The sequence below is a fragment of the Brienomyrus brachyistius genome, unplaced genomic scaffold, assembly GCF_023856365.1.
Source record: "Brienomyrus brachyistius isolate T26 unplaced genomic scaffold, BBRACH_0.4 scaffold37, whole genome shotgun sequence".
In the NCBI taxonomy this organism is placed as follows: domain Eukaryota; kingdom Metazoa; phylum Chordata; class Actinopteri; order Osteoglossiformes; family Mormyridae; genus Brienomyrus; species Brienomyrus brachyistius.
In genome coordinates, this window is record NW_026042312.1 from 688541 (window position 1) to 711977 (window position 23437).

At 42.9% G+C, this 23437-nt stretch overlaps 1 protein-coding gene across 1 annotated transcript in view; it reads right to left on the minus strand.

Annotated features, from left to right (window-relative positions):
* Nucleotides 1-204: 204 nt before the first annotated feature.
* LOC125722253 (cytohesin-2-like) overlaps nucleotides 205-23437 on the minus strand; it is a 240366-nt gene continuing 217133 nt past the window's right edge. Inside the window, exon 2 of the mRNA XM_048998466.1 lies at nucleotides 205-1340. Coding sequence (XP_048854423.1) covers nucleotides 742-1335 — 594 coding nt within the window. The 5' untranslated portion in view covers nucleotides 1336-1340 and the 3' untranslated portion in view covers nucleotides 205-741. The remainder of the gene's footprint in view (nucleotides 1341-23437) is intronic.

Consider the following 23437-nt stretch of genomic DNA (forward strand, 5'->3'; position numbering starts at 1 on the left):
AAAAAGGACAGGGCATTTCGATGATAAAATCTGTAGTGAACAATAAGTCGCATTAAAACAAAACCTGGAATTCGGTCATGCTACCTTAAGGTTAAACATTACTTTGTGCAAAGTTCCTTGTTCTGAAATAAATACTTTCTGCAATAGCACATCCAACCATATTCACACAGTCTTTATCGTTATTTATTTATTCAGCCATTTTTTTCTTACTGCCAGCATCTCATAAAAAGGGTCAGTGCTCACAGCAGCAGTGATGCTCTGTATCCACTTGTCCTTCTCCTCAGGGGTTGGCGCCGAGATGCGGTACACCACATGATTGCCCTCTACCAGGCGGCCGTCCGCCTCCGTTTTGCAGGCTTTCATCAGCTGTCTGCTGTTGTTAGGGATGTACAGTTCAAAGCAGTTAGGCTTCCTGAGATCCTTCACCTCACGGATGCTCAGATTCTCCAGCGGAATGATCACCCTGGGTTTCTTATCCGTAGTATGTTTAAAGTAGTAAAGGCAGTTGTCCATCAGGATGAACCACCGCCTTTTCCATGTTTTCACCCGTCCTCCTCCCATTTTGAAGAGCCAACCCTCTCTGTCAGGGTTGAAGAAGGCATTGTTCCCATTGTCTTCAGGAATCTTGAATGGCTCATTCTTTATGCTCTTATAAAGATTTCGGAGGAGATCATCTGGCAGGTTGCCTCCATCATTGATTCCTCGATTCATGGAGATGAACCTGTCCACACTGGGCTTGTCTCACACATTTGGATTATGAAGGCTAGTCTTTAGCATGATTATGGAAAATGAAAGTACATAGCAGGTGTCAATGTTTTGGAAGACTCCAGGATTACATTGACAGTACCTCTGCGCAAAGGCCTCCATCATCTTGTCAATCTTTTGTGCTTCTCCTGGCAGACGGAAACTCCAGAGGAACTGCCTGAGAGCCTGTACCAGGTTGAACCCTGCGAATTCATGAAGCCCAAGAAATGTTTGGAGGACTTGGATATTGAAGTCGTCTCTCTCACCCAGGTAATCCCCAATGGCTGTTTTGTTCAGCCCCTCTCCCTTGTATAGGAGCTGGGCGATGTCCTCAGACGTGTGCCGGAGAAGATTGTTTTGTACCATGAACAGGATACCCTTCTTAGGGTCCATGTTGAATTTCTTTCTTCCCATGGCGACATGCCTATTCTTTTCTAAGATTTGGCTGCGTTTGGTGCTGGATTCAAGGCCCTCCACTTCCATGAGGGCCTCTCTCAGCGTCTCCCGCAGCCTCTGGATCTCCAGCAGAAGGGCTCCTTTCCTCAGCCGGATGTCCTCAAGTTCAGAGTGCTTCTCTGGACTCAGGTCCATGGAGACTGCAGCAGACAGGAAAAGGAGATTGTCAGCAGGTGTGGAGCTCAGCAGGTTGGCCATCTCTGCCAGTTTGGTTGTTGGTTCAACTCCCATGGCAGAGTAATCGTAACATTGTTAAGCCCTTGAGCAAGTCCCTTAGACCCAAGTGCTCTGACCCCAAACTCTCATCACTTCGGACAAAAGCATATGCTGAATATATGTAATCCCAAAGGGCAGTTACAGAAGACCCCAGGACCGGAGTAACGTGGGAAGCAAGTACTGATGCCTGGAAGCTTTGGGGCATGCAAATAAACTGCATCCAAAGGCAAATGGCTAATAAAGAATGCTCTGAATGCCAGGCATTCGTCCAGCAGTGAGATCGTAGAGATAATGAATAAAGATAGAAAGTGTGAATAAAGATAAAACATTTTGATTGTATTTGCGAAGCGATGCTGGATGTGCTGAGCTCGCCGGGAAGGTCATGAGGTCCGCATTCCCTCCCCATGCACACGTGATCAGCTCAATCACACCGAAATTGTCGGTTTGCTGCCCTTCAGGGAAACAATCTAAAGGGTGTTACGGGAAAAGTAATCGATGCAAGAGCCAATGATGTTCTCCTGGTGCCTACCCTTGTTTATGTTATCGTTACTGACACAAACAATGATGAACGATAATAAGCATTTATAAGCCATGATGACCGCACCATTAACGTGGAGTTGCACTAACGTCTGTTTTTATAGCTAACCAGCAAGTCAACCTCTCACCCTGGTAATGCAACAGCGCCGGTTAAACAATACGTTTACACAGAGTGCTTGTGATCAGTGGCCTATACTACGAATCAGGGTTACTGGCTTATCGAGGTAACTTGACGGATTTAAGGTACCACAGTTTAAATGAACTTCATATTTGTTCATCGGGATGTCTGAATCGGTGCTAATCAGTACTACGATGCCAGTTATGCAATGTAGTTTTGATAAAACTTTTCTGTCATTTAACATAAGAGGAAAAAAATAATTATACTGTAGTCAAATTGGCTGATATAAAATCGTTTAAAACTGTGACAAATTTTGCCTTTTTTTACAGTGTATACTTCCAGTCACAAGGTAGCAGATACGGATTTCTGAAATAGCAAAGATAAAGGTCAATGATTAATATCCCTCATCTCTTTTAAAACTATAGGTAAGATGCTGTTTTGATATCCTGTCTAGGGTTGGAGTGTAACAGTATTCACAGGAAAGGGGAATGGGATAAAGGGACAAACGGGGTGAGGGCAAGAAGGGAACACCAGTGGACAAAGGGATATTTTTTGTATTTTCATTTTTTTTCATGTATAATACTGACACTGAACAAATAACCCGGTGCAAAAGACTTTGGGAGTGACCACAGCCAAAATAACAAACAAAATCCCCAACTATCAAGTGCGACCCACAGCTAATCTCACCTAAGTGCAAAAGAAAAGGAAACCAAAAGACAAACACTCCACCTCACTCCTGACCAAATAAACAGAGTCCAACACACACTTGCAAAACAAAATAGCTAGGGGTGCAACGGATCGCGGTTGATCCGTGATCCGTACGGATTACAACCCACGGTTCGGAACGCACGTGATCCGTGGATTAACTCGTTTTTTAAACTTTTAGATAAATAAAAAAAAAATAACCGCAGATAAAAGCAGTGTTTTCTGCTGATATTGCTTAAATAATAAATAATTAATTACACAGAAGTCGTGTTTACGTCAGCGGAACATGTGACTCAGTCAACAACGATGGCTAGCGACGGAACAGAGGAACTCGAAAAGCCTCCCGCATCATTCAAATCTTTTGTATGGGAGCATTTTGGCTTTCCTGTAAAATATAATGATGATGGAAGAAGGGTGGTGGACAAAACAGTTACAGTGTGTAGACACTGTGGCACGAGAAAGCCGTATGAAAGTGGCAATACATCGAGTATGGCCACGCATCTGAAGTGACATCACCCCGGTGTGCAGACAGGATGCAAACCGAAGCAACCACAGCAACAGCTGCTCACCGCTGCATTTAAGCAGCACTTTGCACCAGAATCAGAGCGGGCTAAAGCTATTACCAAATCTATCGGGATGTTTATCGCGGCAGACATGAGGCCATACTCTGTTGTTGAAAACAAGGGTTTTAAAAACCTCCTAAAAGTGCTTGAGCCACGGTACGAAATACCCTCGCGCACACATTTCAGCATGAAGGTCATGCCTGAACTTTACGAACAGGAAAAAAGCAAAATCGTCGCAGACTTATCAGATGCATCCTCTATTTCGATCACCACAGACGGGTGGACATCAAGGGCTACCGAAAGCTACGTGACTGTGACTGCCCATTATATAACAGCGGGATGGGAGATGCAAAGTCCGGTACTACAGACACGCCCCCTCTATGAGACTCACACAAGCACAAATCTAGCGTAAATCCTGATAGAAGCAGTAGCTGAGTGGAAGTTAAAGAGACACAATGCATGTAGCAATATCCCAGTCACCACAGATAATGCCAGAAACCAAGTAAATGCAGTGACAGAAGCTGGACTAGGGCCACAGATATCTTGCTTTGCACATGTGATAAATTTAGCATGCCAAAGAGGAATCTCAGTTAACCAGATGGATCGCCTTCTTGGGAGGATTAGGAAGGTGGTTTCTTTTTTCCACAGAAGTACAACAGCAGCTCATGTCCTTAAAACAAAGCAAGAAATGCTACAGCTACCAGCCCACAAGCTCATACACGACGTCACTACAAGATGGAATTCCACATATGACATGTTGGAGCGCTATCTTGAGCAGCAGGCAGCAGTATACTCTGCACTGACAGAAAAGACACTGAAAAAAAATATCAGAGACATTGTCACCTTGTCTGATGATGATGTGAAAGTAGCAGAGGAGGTCCTTCAGCTCCTCAAACCTCTCAAAACAGTCACAACCCTATTGAGTACTGAAAATGCACCATCTGTGTCCATGATCCTACCTCTGAAAACCAGAATTATACAATCCATGTGTGCAAATGAGGAAGACACCAGCATTACCAGAGATGTTAAGGCTGCCATAAGAGGGGACCTGATTTCCAGATACACCAACCCCCCTGAAATACAAGATTATCTTCACAGATCTTCTGCACTTGATCCAAGGTTCAAGTCCCTGACTCACATAGAACCAGCCCTACGCGAGAAGACATACACTGATCTCACAACTGAGATTGTGGCTACTGAAGAGGTAAAAAATAATACAGTTATTCATATTATTTAATATTAATATAATTAAGTTATAAAATATTTTAACTATTATTTATGTGAATATTTGATCTTAATTTTGAAAATTACCAGCATATGTTATTGATTGCCTATGAAATATATAACAAGAAATATAGTTAAATAACTCAGTAATTTTTTCTGCAGGGTCAAGCCACAGAGCCAACACCCTCTGAAGAAGACACAGGGCCAAATGCATCTCCTCCACAAAAGAAGTCTGCCATAGAAGAGCTTTTTGGGGATACATTTGTGAAAGAGTCAGACACAGAGAAAACTTTTTACAACACAATCAAAGAGGAGGTAGCATCATACAGGGCAGCAAGCAGTTTGCCAGTGGATGGTGGTAATCCGCTGGCGTGGTGGAAACACAATGAGTGTAAATACCCTCACATTGCAAAAATGGCAAGACACTACCTTGCTGTGCCTGGCACTTCAGTTCCTAGTGAGAGGGTATTCTCCACAGCAGGTGACATAGTGACAGCTAAGAGGTCTACTCTCTCCCCAGAGAATGTAGACATCCTCATCTTTTTGAAAAAAATTTTGTCATTATAAGGTTTGGCCTGTTTTCAGTTCTCAGGTTGTTTTTCAATTGTTGCATTGAAGTATTCAAGTATTGAGAATTTTATTTAAAAATTGTATTTATTCAGCTTTTTCAGTTATTTCTTGGTTTTATTTTTGTAATTTATTTTAGTTATTTTTGATAAAACCAAAAGTTCCTTGCCATACTGTTCTTGTAATAAATGAGAAGCAAATTACATTTGACTCCTCCCCTTTTTGCTGATCCGAAAATTGATCCGATCCGTGACTCAAAATCCGTGATATGATCCGAACCGTTAGTTTTGTGATCCGTTGCACCACTAGAAACTACAGAAAACCAGCTCTGCATGTGATCTCCCCTTTACTGCACAAGGAGGGCACACACATCAACAATTAGCAATGCAGCAAAATACAGATGAACAATTTCTCACAGTTTCAGAATAAATCAGATTTCTCTGTAATTCAGAGATTGTCTAAGACTAGATCATTTTCTGCACTTGAACCTAATTTCAAGATAAATGACACCTGGGTCTATTAAAAGAAGGTGATGCTGCCTGACCCACCAACCAAGGCTGGGAGGAAAGGGAGGAATACTAGTCAAAGGAAGGAAGAAAAGCAGCCCACCCTATCTCATGGTCATGGATACAAAAGTCAGGGAGTGTTACGAAGAAGACACCACACTTAAGACCATTGGTTTTATGCACTGAATTACACCAGGTAGAGCTTTTGCATTCTAGCTGTGTTACGTAACATTCCTCAGCCTTCATTTGTTTCCACAGAATGCAGGACATAATTTAGGGTGCCAAACAAGACAGCGGAACTGCAGTATAGCCAATTATTTGTTTCAGTAGTTTTATAACAACTCGAACATAAAATGTTTGTTTTTCTTAGATTTTTAAAAGTCCAGTTGAAACAGACTTTATTTTTAAATGTTAGATTGGATTTAAGAGATGGAACATGTTGCTTGTGTTAATACTGCTTTGATTTTGAGGATGAAGTCTGAAGTGTAGGTGACGTGTAACAGGTTGTTATTTTATTTTTAATTTATAATTATACAAGATTCTGTTTTCCTTCTTCTGTCTAACCTGATGGGTACAATATCCTTTAAACTTTCCCATGATGCTTTTGTCCTGCATCGCCCCTCCCTCTGTCTTTTCCCCTTTATAAGGGTCCCGACCTCATTTCCTCTTCCCTTTGGTGTATTGCACACGTGGGAAGAGGTGAGGATCTAGTGGCAGGGTCCCCCGAGTTAGTAAATCAATTGTATAATTATGACCCATATATTATATATTATATTTGATTTATTATTCATCATAAGCAGGGGATAGAAAACACATCTATATATAAGTATATACATTGTTTTACTTTGAGCAGAGAGAGCAAGAGGGCCAGAGCATATGAAGTTTACCCCTTTCCTTATTGTTCCCAACAGGTTCAATAAAATCCGGGAACGACAACGACATCTGTAATATCCCTTCCTCCTGCACCCCACACACACCTGATAACACCCCAAAACACAATGCAGAGTATAGGCAGGGAATGACCGGTTACATAGGTACACTAGTGCGGCTTGTAAATATGCCCTTAATTTATGCCTGAATATCCCTCCCATATAGTGGCTGACCACATATCATGTGAAAGACCCGGAGAGAGTGAGTGTATATATATATATATGTATGATGTGCATGTGAGAGACACCATCGGAAGTCCGGTTCAGTTCCTCAGAGGCACTACTATGGAGGCGCTTTCAGTAATAAACTTGCTGACCGCAAAAACTGGCACTATGATGGAAGTTATGCAGAAGTGCAGAGTAGATGGAATAATTTTTGTACCTCAATAAGATTGTATGCCTTTTGCCTGTGTCTCCAGCCAGTGCCGGGGGTGAAACGCGCTTGCAATTATCAGCGGGATAACATTATCGTTTTTTTTATTCTGTGGAAAATGAAAGACTGATTTGCTGGCCAGATTTATTTATGAATCATAAACATGTTGTGGGCTATATAAGTAAAGTCAGGGCTCTCAAGTCTTATGCATTGACTGTGAGACACTTGCATTTCAACCAGTTCACATGTTCACACACCGCACCTTATGTTTGTCAAGCTGAGAAGTAAGGGTTAGGGTTATAATTATCAATAAATAATGTACTTCCCTGTGAAACAATGATGCTGGATGTTTATTTGCATATCATGATATGGTGCAGCCTTTTAATAGGTTTCTGTTTTTCTGTTAATCCTTCATGGTGTTGAATAAGTCAGCAAGCATAAGTGTAAGGCTAGTGAGTGACTGGTGTTTTCGGGGGAGACTCCCTAGAGCTGGAGAGAAATACCTTAAGGCACGGGATGAAAAATCCCAAATCTTCCAGGAAAAATGTCAGCATTATATGTATTTGCCACACAGAACAGAACAAAAAATTCCTTAGGGAATCACACGCCTACCATAGTCACTATACTACTCAGAACGCCTGGCAGCCACCAAATCAAACATAGGAAAAGGTCCGGATTTATAGCGTTAGAATGTGGTAGAGACTAATATCCATAACGTACCATCCTAGAACACACTGTGCTCTAAAATTTAAGCCCAATTAAAATCTGAATATTAAATGAGGAAAATAATTTGATTTGTTCTTCTATCCCAAGTTGTGGTCTAAAAGCAATAAGACCACCATCCATTATACCTGCTTTGGGGAAAATGCACTCCTGTAGCCACTAGGGGAGCTCTCACCTCTTCTGGGCCCAGCTAAATAAGTATGTTACGCATTCTAACAAGCTTTATTATCTGTGTCAATAAGCCCTGCTTTTACACTAACACTCCTGCTGAAAGGCTAGTTTGATTACCAGTCTTGCCCTTGTCATTAGGAACACATGAGAATTTGCGCAGTGCTGTTTCACAGTGGATTCTCACTGGTTTTCCCCAAGACTGGTACGATACATTTTATTCAGTTTCATACCACAGGTTATTGCAAGAGGGATCAATTGGTTTACTTTTATACTGGTGCAAGGAAACTATTATTATGATGGTGGGTTATCAAACACAGTAGCTGGCTACCTCAGACATAAGACGCCCATTACGTACCTGTGTGTCACCTATATGGGCTTGGAATCTATATATCAATTGAAATAATTATTCATAGCCCAGATAGCATCATATTATTGTTTCAGCGTTGAAGTATAGTTAAATGCACTGAATTATGGTCAGTGTTAAATTATCAGCATTGAAACTGAATTGATTTTTGGTAATTTTTTCAATATTGAAAAATTAATGGTGGCGAAACCTTGATATAAAGCGACTTTTTCAACATTGAAAATAAGATGCTGAGTTAACATCAATATTATTGAAAATAAAAATGGAAAAATGAATCTATGGGGGGCGGCATGATGGTGCAGTGGTTAGCACTGTTGCCTCACACCTCTGGGACCCGGGTTCGAGTCTCCGCCTGGGTCACACGTGTGTGGAGTTTGCATGTTCTCCCCATGTCGTCGTGAGGTTTCCTCCAGGTACTCTGGTTTCCCCCCACAGTCCAAAAACACGGTGAGGCTAATTGGAGTTGCTAAATTGCCCGTAGGTGTGTGTGTGAGAGTGACTGGTGTGTGAGTGTGCCCTGCAATGGGCTGGCCCCCATCCTGGGTTGTTCCCTGCCTCATGCCCATTGCTTCCGGGATAGGCTCCGGACCCCCCGCGACCCAGTAGGATAAGCGGTTTGGAAAATGGATGGATGGATGATGACATAACTGGTCTATGAACATTAGTGAGCATATGATGTAGGCTGTCCAGGAATGTAATAATGTGTGCAGTGTTACATGGGCCCAGGGTTGCATGATGGTGAACAGCACCGTTCTGACTTATAGCTGCGCACATAGTTATGTTACCACCACGCTGTCCTGGGACATTGATTATGGCACCGTGTACAATAATGTTCCTGCCATGCTAACACGTTCACTGTTTCTTTCAAAAGGGACTCTGTAAATGTGCTTCATCCTGATTCTGTTGCATGCCAGTACACGAGATAATGCAGAGATGCTCACATTGTTCATGTTTTGGGAGATGGTGTCATCCTCTGTTATACGCTGCTGTATTTCTCGTAGCCTAATGGAATTATTTGTGATCACCATATTAACTATATGGGTCTCTCGTTCTTCAGTGAACATTCTTCCTCTGCCCCCAGATTCTGGATGTCTAGCAGGTCTGTAGAGTACCCTTTTCAGTTTTTACCTGTACAGCATTGTTGTGTTTCTCATTAGAGTATGGTACTATTACAAAACGTACTGTGAAGTAACTGTACTAACCGATTCTCATTTGGAACCGTCCTTATGATGCCTGCTACAGCGTAGCGGCTCAGGTCAGGCTGAACCCATTGGCCAGCTTCCCTCAGGGTCATTCCATGGTTGATCACATGATCCACTGTTGTAGCTCTGATGACATCAGTTATTCGATTTCTTCTTACCCTTCCTCCTTCCTCTTCACCTCCTCATTCTCTAAATTCACCTCCTAGTCTTCATCCTCTTCCTCGCCCTTCTCTAATTCTCACTCTTCTCAGTCTTCCTTCTCCCTCCATTGTTCTCCACACTGAAAGCTTACTGTACCTGTGGCTTATTTATAGCGCTCATGCTGATTGCAAAGTGAACTAATTATCTAAAACCGTTTTCACATGTGACAGTGTGGCCAGACAGCTGGCAAAGTAGTATAATCAATAGCTATAAATGTGTATAGTTTTACTAGGAGTGTGTTGATCATTTAGAAATTGTGTGTAAAACAGTGAGTTGTGTTTACAGTTCCGCAAAAAGAGTGCTGTGCAGTGGATTGTATTTACACATTTGCAAATTGTGTGTTACAAAAGTGCAAACTGAGTGCAAAACAGTGAGTAATTTTGCTATAACTATTAATAGTTTTATAAGAATCATTGTTAGTGTTTAAGTATTCAGAAAAACTGTAAAAAAATTAAACGGGGGTGACTGTCCATTAAGCTAATCTGCAATCCTATTACACATAGCATGACACAGTACTGTTTTTGACTTTTTCTTTAAATCCACCGCGATTGTGATGAATGGGGCAAGAGAACAAAAACCACAGAAATGGCTCTTTGCATGCTATCCAGTGACTACGCGAGATGGTATAGTCTCTATGGTTTAACTAGAGAAGGCTTGGAGGAAAATGCTATGGAAAACTGATTATTTTGTGTCTCATGCCTGGGCTCTCTAGGAAAAGCATAGAGACCGTATGTATCTCTACAATTGTGGAGATTTCTGTGGGGTGCACATATATAGTATATATCAAATTTATATTATATAGATTATATCTAAGCATCATTCATACTCAAGTGAGAAGACAGTTATAAATCCATGTTAAGAAAAGGTTTCTGTGTCGGAAAGGTACAGAAAGAGCCTAACGCAGGTTTACAGGAAACAATCATGTGGTGTAGAACACAAGGACATGGACAGAGAAAGGCAATGGCACAACCCCTCAATATGATCAATTCATCTACTCTGTGTCTTCCTCCCAGCTGTCAAAGTAATTGTCAGCAAATGATGTACTTGACACGTACATTCGGACGTTTTAACATGTCATGTCCAGTTACGTGTACTTTACTGTTTACAGTAACTGGCAGTCATTGGACATAATGCAATTATTATTATCATCATTATTTGTTATTATTATTATCCATCCATTTTCCAAACCGCTTATCCTACTGGGTCGTGGGGGGTCCGGAGCCTATCCCGGAAGCAATGGGCACGAGGCAGGGAACAACCCAGGATGTGGGACCAGCCCATCGCAGGGCACACTCACACACCATGCATTCACACATGCACACCTACAGGCAATTTAGCAAGTCCAATTAGGCTCAGCATGTATTTGGACTGTGGGGGGAAACCGGAGTACCCGGAGGAAACCCCACAACGACATGGGGAGAACATGCAAACTCTGCACACATGTGACCCAGGCGGAGACTCGAACCCGGGTCCCAGAGGTGTGAGGCAACACTGCACCACCATGCCGCCCCACTCTCAAGACCACATCATCTAATGTAATCTCAATATGTGACTGTGTATATTTCTCACACAAGGATAACTGAGAGGTTATCTGATAATGCTCCAGTCCAGTGTCCATAATATACACTTCTTCATTACGCTAATCGTTATCAATCGCATTTTCAGATGCAGAACTATGGGGACAGAAGCAAAAAAGTTACTCATTGATGCCTTTAGTGTAATTGAGCTACAAAAAATTACATCTGCTCAATTTTTGCTCCACTTCTCTTTTCCTGCATTTCCATGAAACTTACAAGTTGGCGCTGGGGCTTGTGGTCAACCAATAGGAAAAGTTTATCACTATAAGCCCCACCCAGTAAGTCTTGGTCGAGAAAAAAGTATGTTCTTTTTGGAACTAAAAAATGGTTCAGGAACTACCTCCTAAGACCTTCAATTGGGCCAAGTTCGTGCAGTAGGAAATCGCCTTATGACCTGCACCCACAATGGCTTGTTTAGAGACACCGGTTCAGCTGCCTGTATGCATTTTCACCTGCGGCAGAAACAGCAGGCAAACCAGCACAAACAAGGTACGAACATGCAGTAATGGGGGTTCAAATCCCCAGACAGCGCCACCCACTGGGCCACATAGCATTTCATTTATCTGCAAATGTATATTTAAACCTTTGAGGTCCATCTCAGGCTCTTTGCAAGCAGAGATCAGGTCACTGAAATCTGAAGCAGTGTGTTACTAATCTTACTAAAGCATGACAGAAGTGCTCACTTCTTTAAGGTTTATTCTGTGATCAAAGCATTGACTGCAAAAAACAAGGAGACCATAACATCTCTAAAAGGTGAAAACACCAAATGTCAAGCGCCCCCCCCCCCCCCCTTAAAGGGAGTTCTTTGTTTCTACTATGCAAAATAAGTAAGTAAACTTTAAGGTATTTTGTGTCATTAATGTATGATTTAAATGCAGGTAGTTTTTTTACAGTCAGGATCCTTATGGAGAATCTCTATTAATCCATTTAAAACCTAAAACTGGCTAGATCAAAAGTGTTTGGGCAGTTTGCAAATCCTAAAGATTATTTACAAGGTAATAAAACCGTTATATAAATGTGAATACGTGTGTAGACTTGTCTCGAAATGAAAATCTCACGCCAACCAGCTGACCAAAGTTGGCAACCCTGTGTAAGTCGGCCCTTTATTTTATATGCAAACATGATCATATGCAGGGGGCACATACCTGGTGTGAAAGTACTTATTCGCCGTTTAAACCGATACGCGCGGTAATGTCTTGTAGCAGCGCAAATACGTGTTTATTTTATGTACATTCGCAATGTTATGACAAGAAATCATTGTGCATTTTAGCCTTCATGCCGCAGACGAAGTACAAATTAGCCACATAAATGTTAAGATGCAGGGTAATTTCTTTTCATAACAACGTGAATGCACATAAAATAAATGGTACGCATTTGTGCTGCTACAACAAGGAGTTGCCGCGAGTGTACAGGGAATGCGTACTTGCGCACCATGCAGTTATGTGATCCTGATCATATGTATAGTATATTGTACAATAAATGCTATGACATTTAAGTTGTATTGTTGGATCTTTTTTAATCATAATTTTCTTCGTTCATTCCTGCCGACAGTTGGGGCAGAGACTGTCATATGCTCTGGGTAACACTCACAGCCAGACGCGGCCTAACAGTAAAACATTTAGAAATGTGACAAAAGGTCTTCTGTTTGTCCATTTATTCCTACATAGAGTTTTAATCCCGTTTACATGAAAAGCTGTACTTTTTGTGTCCCTGACAATTCCAAATTTCTTTTTGCAGCAAACTGACAAACAGAATAAGTCAAAAATAATAAGTCACTTGAAAAACATGGTAAAGTGGATTTCAGCATTTTCTGTCGTCACATTTGTATTAGAATTGTAACAAATGTCTTCGTTAGTACTATATTGTATTTCGCAGGATGTTCCTTGACAGATTGGTTCTGTGGACTGTGGTGCGTTCATGTTGATTGTTGTCACGTCACGGATCGGGGAAGCAGGAGCAGGAAGACGAAGAATCGGGAAACAAAGGATTTATTGGGGAAACCAGCTAGGAACACGGGGCAATAGAAGTAGCGACTTAAATGACATGATTGGGGAAACATATTTTGAAGCGGAGTTAAATACATAGGACTAATGAAAACAACTGGAAACAGCGAATGACATCGGGGTTCCACAAGAGGTTAACGAGGGGGCGTGGCACACGGGAGGAGCGGACGAGCGCGCGTGACAATTGTAAGACAGACCACCTTGAATTGTTGGACTTGTAATACAGAGAATGTATTGAAGTATTCCCCCCTCCCCTCCCTTTTATCAGTATGCACTCTGCATGGCCTTGGTGTGTCTTGAGTATTACAAAATGCACCATGAACTGTCTATATTATATGTCTATATTATATTTTTATTTTAAGTCATAATATGTGAATTTGATCTGTTGTTTTTCAGTGAGTTGCAGGGATTTGACAAAACCATCCTTTTAGAAATGCGTGAGGAAGTAAGTTCTTTTCTTTTTGACAAGTAGTGTATCTGTCAGGTTTGTGACACAACAGAGAAATTAAATATTTTATTTCACTCCTCAGGGTCAAGACTCTGGTCTCCAGCTCACCGCTCTCTCTTACATTTCCATGGCCATTTTGTCCAATAGTATTATTGGATTTTTCTATGCTATATATATATTTTTTATGTTTAGTTATTCTGTGCTCCGTAATTATAAATAATAGTTTATTTTCCTTGTGACGTGTCTGTGCTTAATAGTATTAAATAAGAGTTTAAACAACTACAGTTTCCTCAGTAATGTATTTCATGAACTGATACTTCCCCAACAAAACCCATGCATGCATTCAAGTCTCTGTCATGGTTTGTACATAATATTTGCAACAACCATTATGAAATTTTTGCAGAATATGTACTACAAGCCTCTCCAGTTGCAGCCACACCCATATCCAAACTCACATATAAGGTATATTTGTATATGTGTGTTTCCAAGGTACCAAAATTCCTACAGAACCATGTTACATAATATATCCAAATATAGGGAATTTCAGCGTGAGCCCTGATGCATTATGCATACTGCTTTCAAATCTGTGATCAAAGCACTGACTGCGAAAAACATGGAGACCATAACGTCTCTAAAAGGTGAAAACTCTACATGTCAAGCGCCCCCTACTGGCTGGCTGCAGTACCATTATTAGCACCACCCATCCCAATGTGTTTCAGTGGTAAGAGGCGATTTTCCACATCACTTTCATGTCTTTCCATCCACATAATGACAAACCATTTCTTCTCAATGTATTATTAGCTATGTAATTAATGTAATCTGAAAATGAACGTCACTAATATTATTATTACAATTAATTTGCATATTTTCAAAATCTATACTTTTCTTCAAAACAAAGTGCAGCTTCTATCCCAAGCACAATCCACATTATTACTTAAAAGCTTATTGACCCCCTGATTCTGGTATCACTCACTTTTCAGTATTTTCAAGTAAACATTATATGTGCTGTATTTGTATGATGAAACCAATCCTTGAGTCCAATACAAAATAACTGAAATAAACACACAGTGATTCAAACTTCTGCATTTTTTAATTTTGTTTTGTCTTTCAATAAAAGCTGAAAAGGCTAAAAAGTAAATGCTGGTGTTATCAAAAACTATGTCATATAACTATATTCCAGATTTATTACAGCCAAACACATCTCGGAGCTCCGAGGAACCTCCTTCTCCTTACATTTGGGGAAGATGGTGGCGCAGGTGGTAGTGCTGTCGTTTAGCAACCAGAGAGTTGCAGGTTCGAGCCCTGGTTTCTCGTGACCCCATCAAAGTGTCCTTGAGCAAGACACTGAACCCCAAATTGCTCCCGGCATGCAGGTTGGCGCCTTGCATGGCAGCCTCCGCCCCCGGTGTGTGGATGGGTGAATGTGAGGCATGAATTGTAAAGTGCTTTCAGTTCTCATAAAAGTAGAAAAGCACATTTATCATGTGTGTTTTGGATTTGGATTGTATTAGTGTGAAGTCAATCGCTCATGTACATACTCAATCGCAGTAACATTTTCACAGGAATTTTGGAGGTTGAAGTGCTAATTCTATGGGGGTGTATTCAGTGGGAAAGGTGTGTATGTAGGGCATGTCCCCCCCCCTTCGTGGTGTTAGATATTCTGTTTCCCCCCCTGTGTGTTAAGTAGTGGGGTTGCTCTTGCATGTTTAATAAAAGATTGTACTACACTGCTTGTCCTGGCATATTGCCTGTGGTTTGCGGGGAGGTTAATCTGTGTGTGTGACCGTGAGTGACGCGACATGTGTGCTACAGTATACATCCAGTGTGTAACTGTATAAAGTAAAACTCACTGTGTAATATAAAATGCAAAAGGATACTGTAATATGAAGCATTGCAGTAAGAGGACAATATTACAGTACAGGGCACATTGTTGGATTACATACCTGTTGGCTCTATAAAATGTTTGAATGGTTGAGGACATGGTTGTTCTCCCATCATTCGGCCAACCAGCCTCAGCCATTGTAAGGCCATGATTGAGGACCTAAATATATATATACAGTACTGTGCAAAAGTCTTAGGCAGGCAAAGAAAATGATGTTTAGATTATCCTCGTGTTGGTGTAAAACTATGATATGATGCCTGTCAAAGTGTGTCAGCTTCGCCATTTCAGAACCAGTGCAGCCATGTATTTTTTGACTTGGCCATTAGCAGACCTCATACAGCTAGTCAATCTCTCACTGACTTTTTAAACCATCCATCCATCCATCCATTTTCCAAACCGCTTATCCTACTGGGTCGCGGGGGGTCCGGAGCCTATCCCAGAAGCAATAGGCACGAGGCAGGGAACAACCCAGGATGGGGGGCCAGCCCATCGCAGGGCACACTCACACACCATTCACTCTCACATCCATTCCTACGGGCAATTTAGCAACTCCAATTAGCCTCAGCATGTTTTTGGACTGTGGGGGGAAACCGGAGTACCCGGAGGAAACCCCACGACGGCATGGGGAGAACATGCAAACTCTGCACACATGTGACCCAGGCAGAGACTCGAACCCGGGTCCCAGAGGTGTGAGGCAACAGTGCTAACCACTGCACCACCATGCCGCCACTTTTTAAACCAATATATTTAATTATTTAAATAATGGTGAAATTCAACAAAATCATGGAACAGCTGAGCTGCCCCTGAGGAGAAGATTGGGAACTGAAGCGGTGTTCATCTAGCCATCCAACTAGATATCAGTAACTTTTTAGAAAACAGAAGAAATTATTACTAGTTTTTTATTGTGTTACTCTTAATTTGCAGACGTTCTAATGTTAAATTGTGTTTTTTGTTCTAAGCCAAAATACACTTGCTACCCACATAAACAGCTTTAAACATTTCTTTGGACTGCCTAAGACTTTTGCACAGTACTGTATATATACACGCACGCAGTTATACAGATGTACAGAGAACATGCTTGAGCGATTATGACGACCATTTTGCATGACTTATACAATGAACTAACACCAGATGTTTTGGGGGGTCAGACTTTTCAACAGAGAACCAGTATAATATGTGACCCATCACCACGAAATGAGTCTTATTCCCCACCCATAAGAGTCACCCATAAGACTCATTTCATGGTGATGAGTCACATATATTTTGACCAACATGTCATGAACAATTGAAAATGTAGGAATCAGCAGATGATTGTACATAATTATTCGCACTACTGAGCCAAAGTATTTGCAATTTGACCAAAAGAATGAGACTTTGCATTTATGATGTGCAAAAGGGACTCGATGATGTGGAGGTTGTACAAGTAGTTATGAGAATTTCATTTCTGAGCTGGGAAATGTACCAAAGCGACCGAGAAAACCTGTAATATTGTTCTGCTGTACACTAGAGTAAATGCATGCGCTGGACTATTCACAGTCCCTTAGAAGAAGCTAAATCACATTTCCTCAGGTGGAATTACATCAAATAAAATACTCTGTTATTTTATAAATCTGCTGCATGGCCACAATTCTGTGTCACATCAGCCGCCTTTCAGCTATGAGAGATGAATCTCTCCTATAATCAGCTCTCACTGTACTGTACAGATCTGTGTGGACCACAGGCTTTAAAATGTTCATGTGCTAAGGGCTCTCAAACAGAATTTCTGAAAATACTGTTCCATCCATAAAGTTTTTTGCAATTAACTTATCTTTATAATTTGCATAATTTAAAGCCTGACAGGCTTGCAGTAGTTGCTGGGGATGTTCACATCTCCTCCTTTCAGAGTTACTAGTCAGGGAGGGCTTTCCCTAAGGCGATCAGTCTTAGTGAATAATGAACAAAATAACAAACAATGTAAGTAAAGAATGAGTGTGGTCTATGTGTGTTTCCCAAAAGCCTTCATTATTCCAGAATTAACAGACAAACTTTAAGTAGCACTTTGTTGGCTCTTCCCAGCCTCCACGTGAGAAAAGCACAAACTGTCAATAAGAGGAAAATCGATTCCAAGTATGTCAATAGCAAAATGCGAGTCAAATCATTGCTACATGATGCATGTAAACATGAACAATATAACATATAATCCAAATCTAAACGTCTGAAAACGCACAGACGGAATAACAAATTCAATTATCAGTTGCAAATATACCAATAGGCTGAAAACATGATGGGGCTCTTTTGTACAAAGAAACCATGGACAGCAGCCAGAGAAAGAGGAAACATCAGCTCTGCAAGGCGGCGATACAACTAATGGAGGAGGTGGGGGAACAATGGGGGGAAATCACTGCCGGGATGAAAGGCCACTGTGGCCAGCAGTGATCTGGGACTGAAGTCTGCAGGAAATGGCAGGACTTCTCCAGCCTCGCAAAGTGATAACTGGGGATAAATGCAATGCAATGCAATGCAATTTTATTTATATAGCGCATTATCACAACATTACATTGTCTCAATGCGCTTTACATTTCTGCCACGTAAAGACCCCCCAGTGAGTAAGCCAAAGGCAACGGTGGCAAGGAAAAACTCCCTAAGAGGAAGAAACCTTGGGAGGAACCAGACCCAAAGGGGGGGCCCATCCTCCAGGGGCCAGCAGAAAAATCAAACAAAACAAGAATTATATAGTTTAAGCTAATATGCAGGGGAGGAAGGAGAGGCATCCGTGAGCCAAGGGCAGGCAGGCTGGAGGGTAGTTGCCGGAAGTGGAGGTAGTGGTCTTGCAGGCAGCAGAAGCATAAATTCCTCGATGTTATGGTTCTCCGGGCAGCACACCCCAGAAGGGGTGGGGGAGGAAGTAAGAAAATAGTGTATTAGCCAGAGTTGAGGAAACTAGAGGCAGTGCAAGCAAAATGATTGAGTGCAATATTCATCTAGGCTCCGGCAGATCTGGCTATAGCAGCATGAGAAAGAGGGAGAGACAGGCGGGAACACAGGCATGGGGACTCCCTGAACATCAGCACTCTAGTGTAAGGCTAGAGCGACAGCACTGACGCATCAGTTTATCCAAAGCCAAGGGCACCGATCCCCACCCAGCTCTTCACCTCATACTGTTAGTCTAACTGGGAGTGAGCAACCAGCTGGAACTAGAACTAGGTTTCCTATACGCTAAACTATACAAGTGCGTTTTTAATCTAGACTTGAATAGCGAGAGTGTGCCTGAATCCCGCACATCCCCCGGGAGACCATTCCACAGCTGCGGAGCTCTGTAAGAGAATGCTCTGCAGCCTGCCGTAGTCCTGTCTACTCTAGGAACTAACAGATATCCTGCTCCTTGTGATCGAAGCAGGCGAGAAGGGTTGTAAGGGACCAGAAGATCATTAAGATATTGTGGTGCAAGGCCATTCAGAGCTTTGTAGGTTAATAGCAGTATTTTAGAATAGAATAGAATAGAATAAACCTTTATTATCCCACGAATGAGAAATTTAGGTGTTACAGAGCTCTTGCACAAAAACGTAATATAGAACAATAGGAGCAGGTAGATACACAAAGATATAAATACAAATGTACAAAAGTTTTGGAAATAAATAAAGATGTACAGAGATATGTACAAAATGTACAGAGATATGTACACAAGTGCAGGGGTGGGGTGGGGTGTGAATGATCCTGGTTACAGCATGTGATATGTCAGTTAAACATATATGAGTAAAAAATACTCACGCTAAACTGTTATAATGTCTGACAGCCGCTGGTAAGAATGACCTGCGGTAGCGCTCCTTCCTACACTGTGGGTGTAGAAGTCTATTGCTGAATGAGCTGCTCAGAGCTCGTACAGTCTCATGCAGGGGGTGGGAGGTGTTGTCCATAATGGATGTTAGCTTAGACCGCATCCTCTCATCCCCAACCTGCTCGATGGATTTCAGTGGGCAGCCCAGGACAGAGCTGGCCCTCTTCACCAGTTTGTCCAATTTCCCCCTGTTCCTCTCTGCAATTCCACCACACCAGCAGACCACAGCATAAAAGATAGCAGATGCTACCACAGTGTCATAGAAGGACCTTAAGAGAGTCCTGTTCACCCCAAAGGATCTTAGCCGCCTAAGCAGGTGAAGACGACTTAGACCCTTTTTGTAAACTGCCTCAGTGTTTGTAGACCAGTCCAGTTTGTTGTTTAGGTGAACACCCAGGAATTTGTACTCCTTCACCGTTTCAATGTCCAGACCCTGGATGTTCACCGGTGTAGTAGGAGAAGACTTCTTGCTGAAGTCAATCACCAGTTCCTTCGTCTTGCTGGCATTAATATGAAGATGGTTCAGTTCACACCAGCTGACAAAGCGATCGATGACCCCCCTGTATTCCAGCTCGTTCCCCTCTGACACCCGACCAACAATGGCAGTGTCGTCTGAAAACTTCTGTAGATGGCAAGTGTCCGTGTTGTAATTGAAGTCCGCAGTGTATAGGGTGAAGAGAAAAGGGGCGAGTACTGTTCCTTGTGGGGCCCCCGTGCTACAGACTACCACCTCAGACACACAGTCCCGGAGTCTCACATACTGGGGTCTCCTGGTGAGGTAGTCCGTAATCCACGCAGACAACTGATGGTCCACTCCCGCTCCCTCTAACTTCCCCCTCAGCACTGAGGGCCGGATTGTATTGAAGGCACTTGAGAAGTCAAAGAACATGACTCTCACAGTGCTCCTAGCCGTCTCTAGGTGAGAGAAGGCCCGATGCAGCAGGTAGATGACAGCGTCATCCACCCCGATGTTCGGCTGGTAGGCAAATTGCAGCGGGTCCAGATCCCTCCTGACTAGCGGGCGAAGGTGGTGAAGTACAATCCTCTCCATGGTCTTCATCAGGTGTGAAGTCAGGGCAACAGGTCTGAAGTGGTTCAGCTCCTTGGGGTGCGTTGTCTTTGGGACCGGCACCACGCAGGACGTCTTCCACAGAACGGGGACCCTCTCCAGACTGAGACTGAGGTTAAAGATGTATGTGATGACCTGGCACAGTTGACCTGCGCAGTCCCTCAACAGTCTGGAGCTGATTCCATCTGGACCTGCGGCCTTCCTGGTTTTCATCTTCATCAGCTGACTCCGCACCTGGTCAGTTGTGATGGAGAGGCCACAGTGTAGGTTGTGGGTGGGTGACTCCTGCTGAACGGCATGGGGGGGAGGGGCAGTAAGGCCGTTGGGGGACAAAGGGGGCAGATGAGGTGCCGCCAATATCCCCGGTGCTGTGACTACTGTGGGGGGTTGCAGGGAGGTGTGAAGGAGGTGTGATGAGCTCTGGTGGATAGGGGGGGGTTGGGCTACTGAGTCAAACCTGTTAAAGAACTGGTTCAATCTATTAGCCCAATCCTGGTCGCCAGACTCCGGATCCCCTCCACTCGCCTTGCTCCGTCCGGTGATGATATTAAGTCCCTTCCACACCCCTCTTGTGTTGCTCTGCTGGAGCTGCTCCTCCAGCTTCCTCTTGTATCTGTTCTTTCCCCGCCTTATCTCTCTCCTTAGCTCCTTCTGGACTCTCCTAATTTCCTCTCGTTCTCCGGATCTGAAAGCCCTCCTTTTTTGCTCCAGCAGAGTCCTCAGGTCTGGAGTCAGCCATGGTTTGTTGTTGGAGTAACACCGTACTTTCCTAGTCGGTACAGTGTTATCCATGCAGAAGGTGATATAATCTGTTATGCAGGCCGTCAGACTGTCAATGTCCTCCCCGTGTGGGCTGCATAGCACCTCCCAGTCTGTGGTTTGGAAGCAGTCTTTCAGTGCCAGACTCGCCTCTTCAGACCATTCTCTCACATACCTTGTAGTGGGGGGTCGTTTGCATACTAAAGGTATGTATGAGGGAACCAAATGGACCAGGCTGTGATCTGAACGACCCAGTGGGGGGAGGGTTGATGCTCTGTAAGCGTCCTTAGTATTTGCATACAGTAAGTCCAGTGTTTTGTGTTCCCTGGTGCAGCAGTCCACATACTGGGTGAAAGTAGGGAGAGTTGAGGACAAGGAAACATGATTGAAATCCCCAGAGATGAAAAAGAAGGCTTGGGGGTGTGATGTCTGTAGCTGGGACACCACTGTGTGAATTGTCTCACATGCTGCTGCCGCATCTGCCGTCGGCGGAATGTAAACAGTTATCGCGATGACTTGCGTGAATTCCCGCGGCAGGTAATATGGTCTGATGCTGACCGCCAATAGCTCCACATCCCGTGTACAGCATTGCTCCTTAACACTGATGTGCCCCGGTTTACACCATCTCTCGTTCGCATACATCACAATCCCCCCACCTTTCTTCTTGCCGGTCTCCTTTCCATCTCGGTCCGTTCTCACCAGGTGGAATCCCGGTACAGTTACGTGTGAGTCTGGAGTGAGGTGTGTCAGCCAAGATTCTGTATAGCACATCATGCTCACCTCCCGGTACTCTCTCTGAAGTCTTGTCAGCGCCGTTAACTCATCGATCTTATTAGGGAGAGATCTAACATTCCCCATAATGATCGAGGGTACAGATGGTTTGTACCTTCTCTTCCGCTCTCGACACTTAACTCCAGCTCTGCAGCCCCGTCTCCTCCGCCGCAGCTCCCTGGGGATCTCTGGTCTTTCCCTGGGGTGTATCGGCTGGTTACGAAGCGCTAACAGCTGATCCCGAGTGTAAACAATGAAGCCGCTGCTTGAAGAATCTCCGTGTACCGGGTAAAACAGTCCGTAAATGATTAAAAAACAAAAAAGTAAGTTCACAAGTTGCCTTTGACTAGCATACTTTTGATTAGTTGAAAGAAAAGGTGAAAAAAACAAGGAAAATAGATAAGATAGGTTAAAAGAATAGAAGGTGGTCAGAGCTGCTGTAACTAGCTGCCACTCTCGTGGCGCCATCTTGAAAAAAAAAAATTGTAAAAAAAAAAATTGTAGTCAATCCTAGATTTCACTGGTAGCCAGTGCAGGGAGGACAGTATAGGGCTAATGTGATCAAATTTTTTAGTTTTTGTGAGAACTCTGGCTGCTGCATTTTGTACTAACTGAAGTTTATGTAAGGATCCAGATGGACAACCCGAAAGGAGGGCATTACAGTAGTCCAACCTGGAAGTTATAAAGGCATGTATTAGTTTCTCTGCATCTTGAAAGGAAAGCATCTTCCGAAGCTTGGCTATGTTCCGTAGATGGTAAAATGCTGTACTGGTAATGCTATTTATGTGAGCACTGAAGCAGAGGTCGGAGTCTACCAGGACACCAAGATCTCTGACCACTGTTTTAAACTGAGTAGGGAGGCCGCTAGGGTTGGGGTTTACAAACTTATTACGAGCATCCTTAGGACCGATTAAAAGAACCTCAGTTTTTTCTGTATTTAACATGAGGAAATTCCTTGCCATCCAACAACGATTGTCTAGCAGACAGTCGGCTAAGGAAGAGAGCTGGGATGCGTCGCTAGGTTTGACAGATAGATACAATTGTGTATCATCAGCATAACAATGAAAATTAATACCGTAGTTTCTAATAATGTTACCAAGTGGTAGCATATATAGATTGAACAGTAGTGGGCCCAACACTGATCCCTGTGGGACACCATATCCTACTTTAGTGGCTTTGGATGACTCATTGTTTACATGGACAAACTGGTAACGATCAGTTAAATAGGAACGAAACCACAGGAGTGCTGTCCCTTTAATGCCAATCAATGTTTCCAGCCGATCCAGAAGAATATTATGGTCTACAGTATCGAATGCTGCAGTTAGATCCAGTAAGAATAATAGCGATATACAGCCACGGTCGGAAGCCATAAGCAAGTCGTTCATGACTTTGACTAAGGCCGTTTCTGTGCTATGATTGGGTCTGAAACCAGACTGATATAGTTCGTTAGCATTATTTTTCTGAAGAAAGGAAGACAGCTGGTGAGCAACAACTTTCTCCAGAATTTTAGAAATG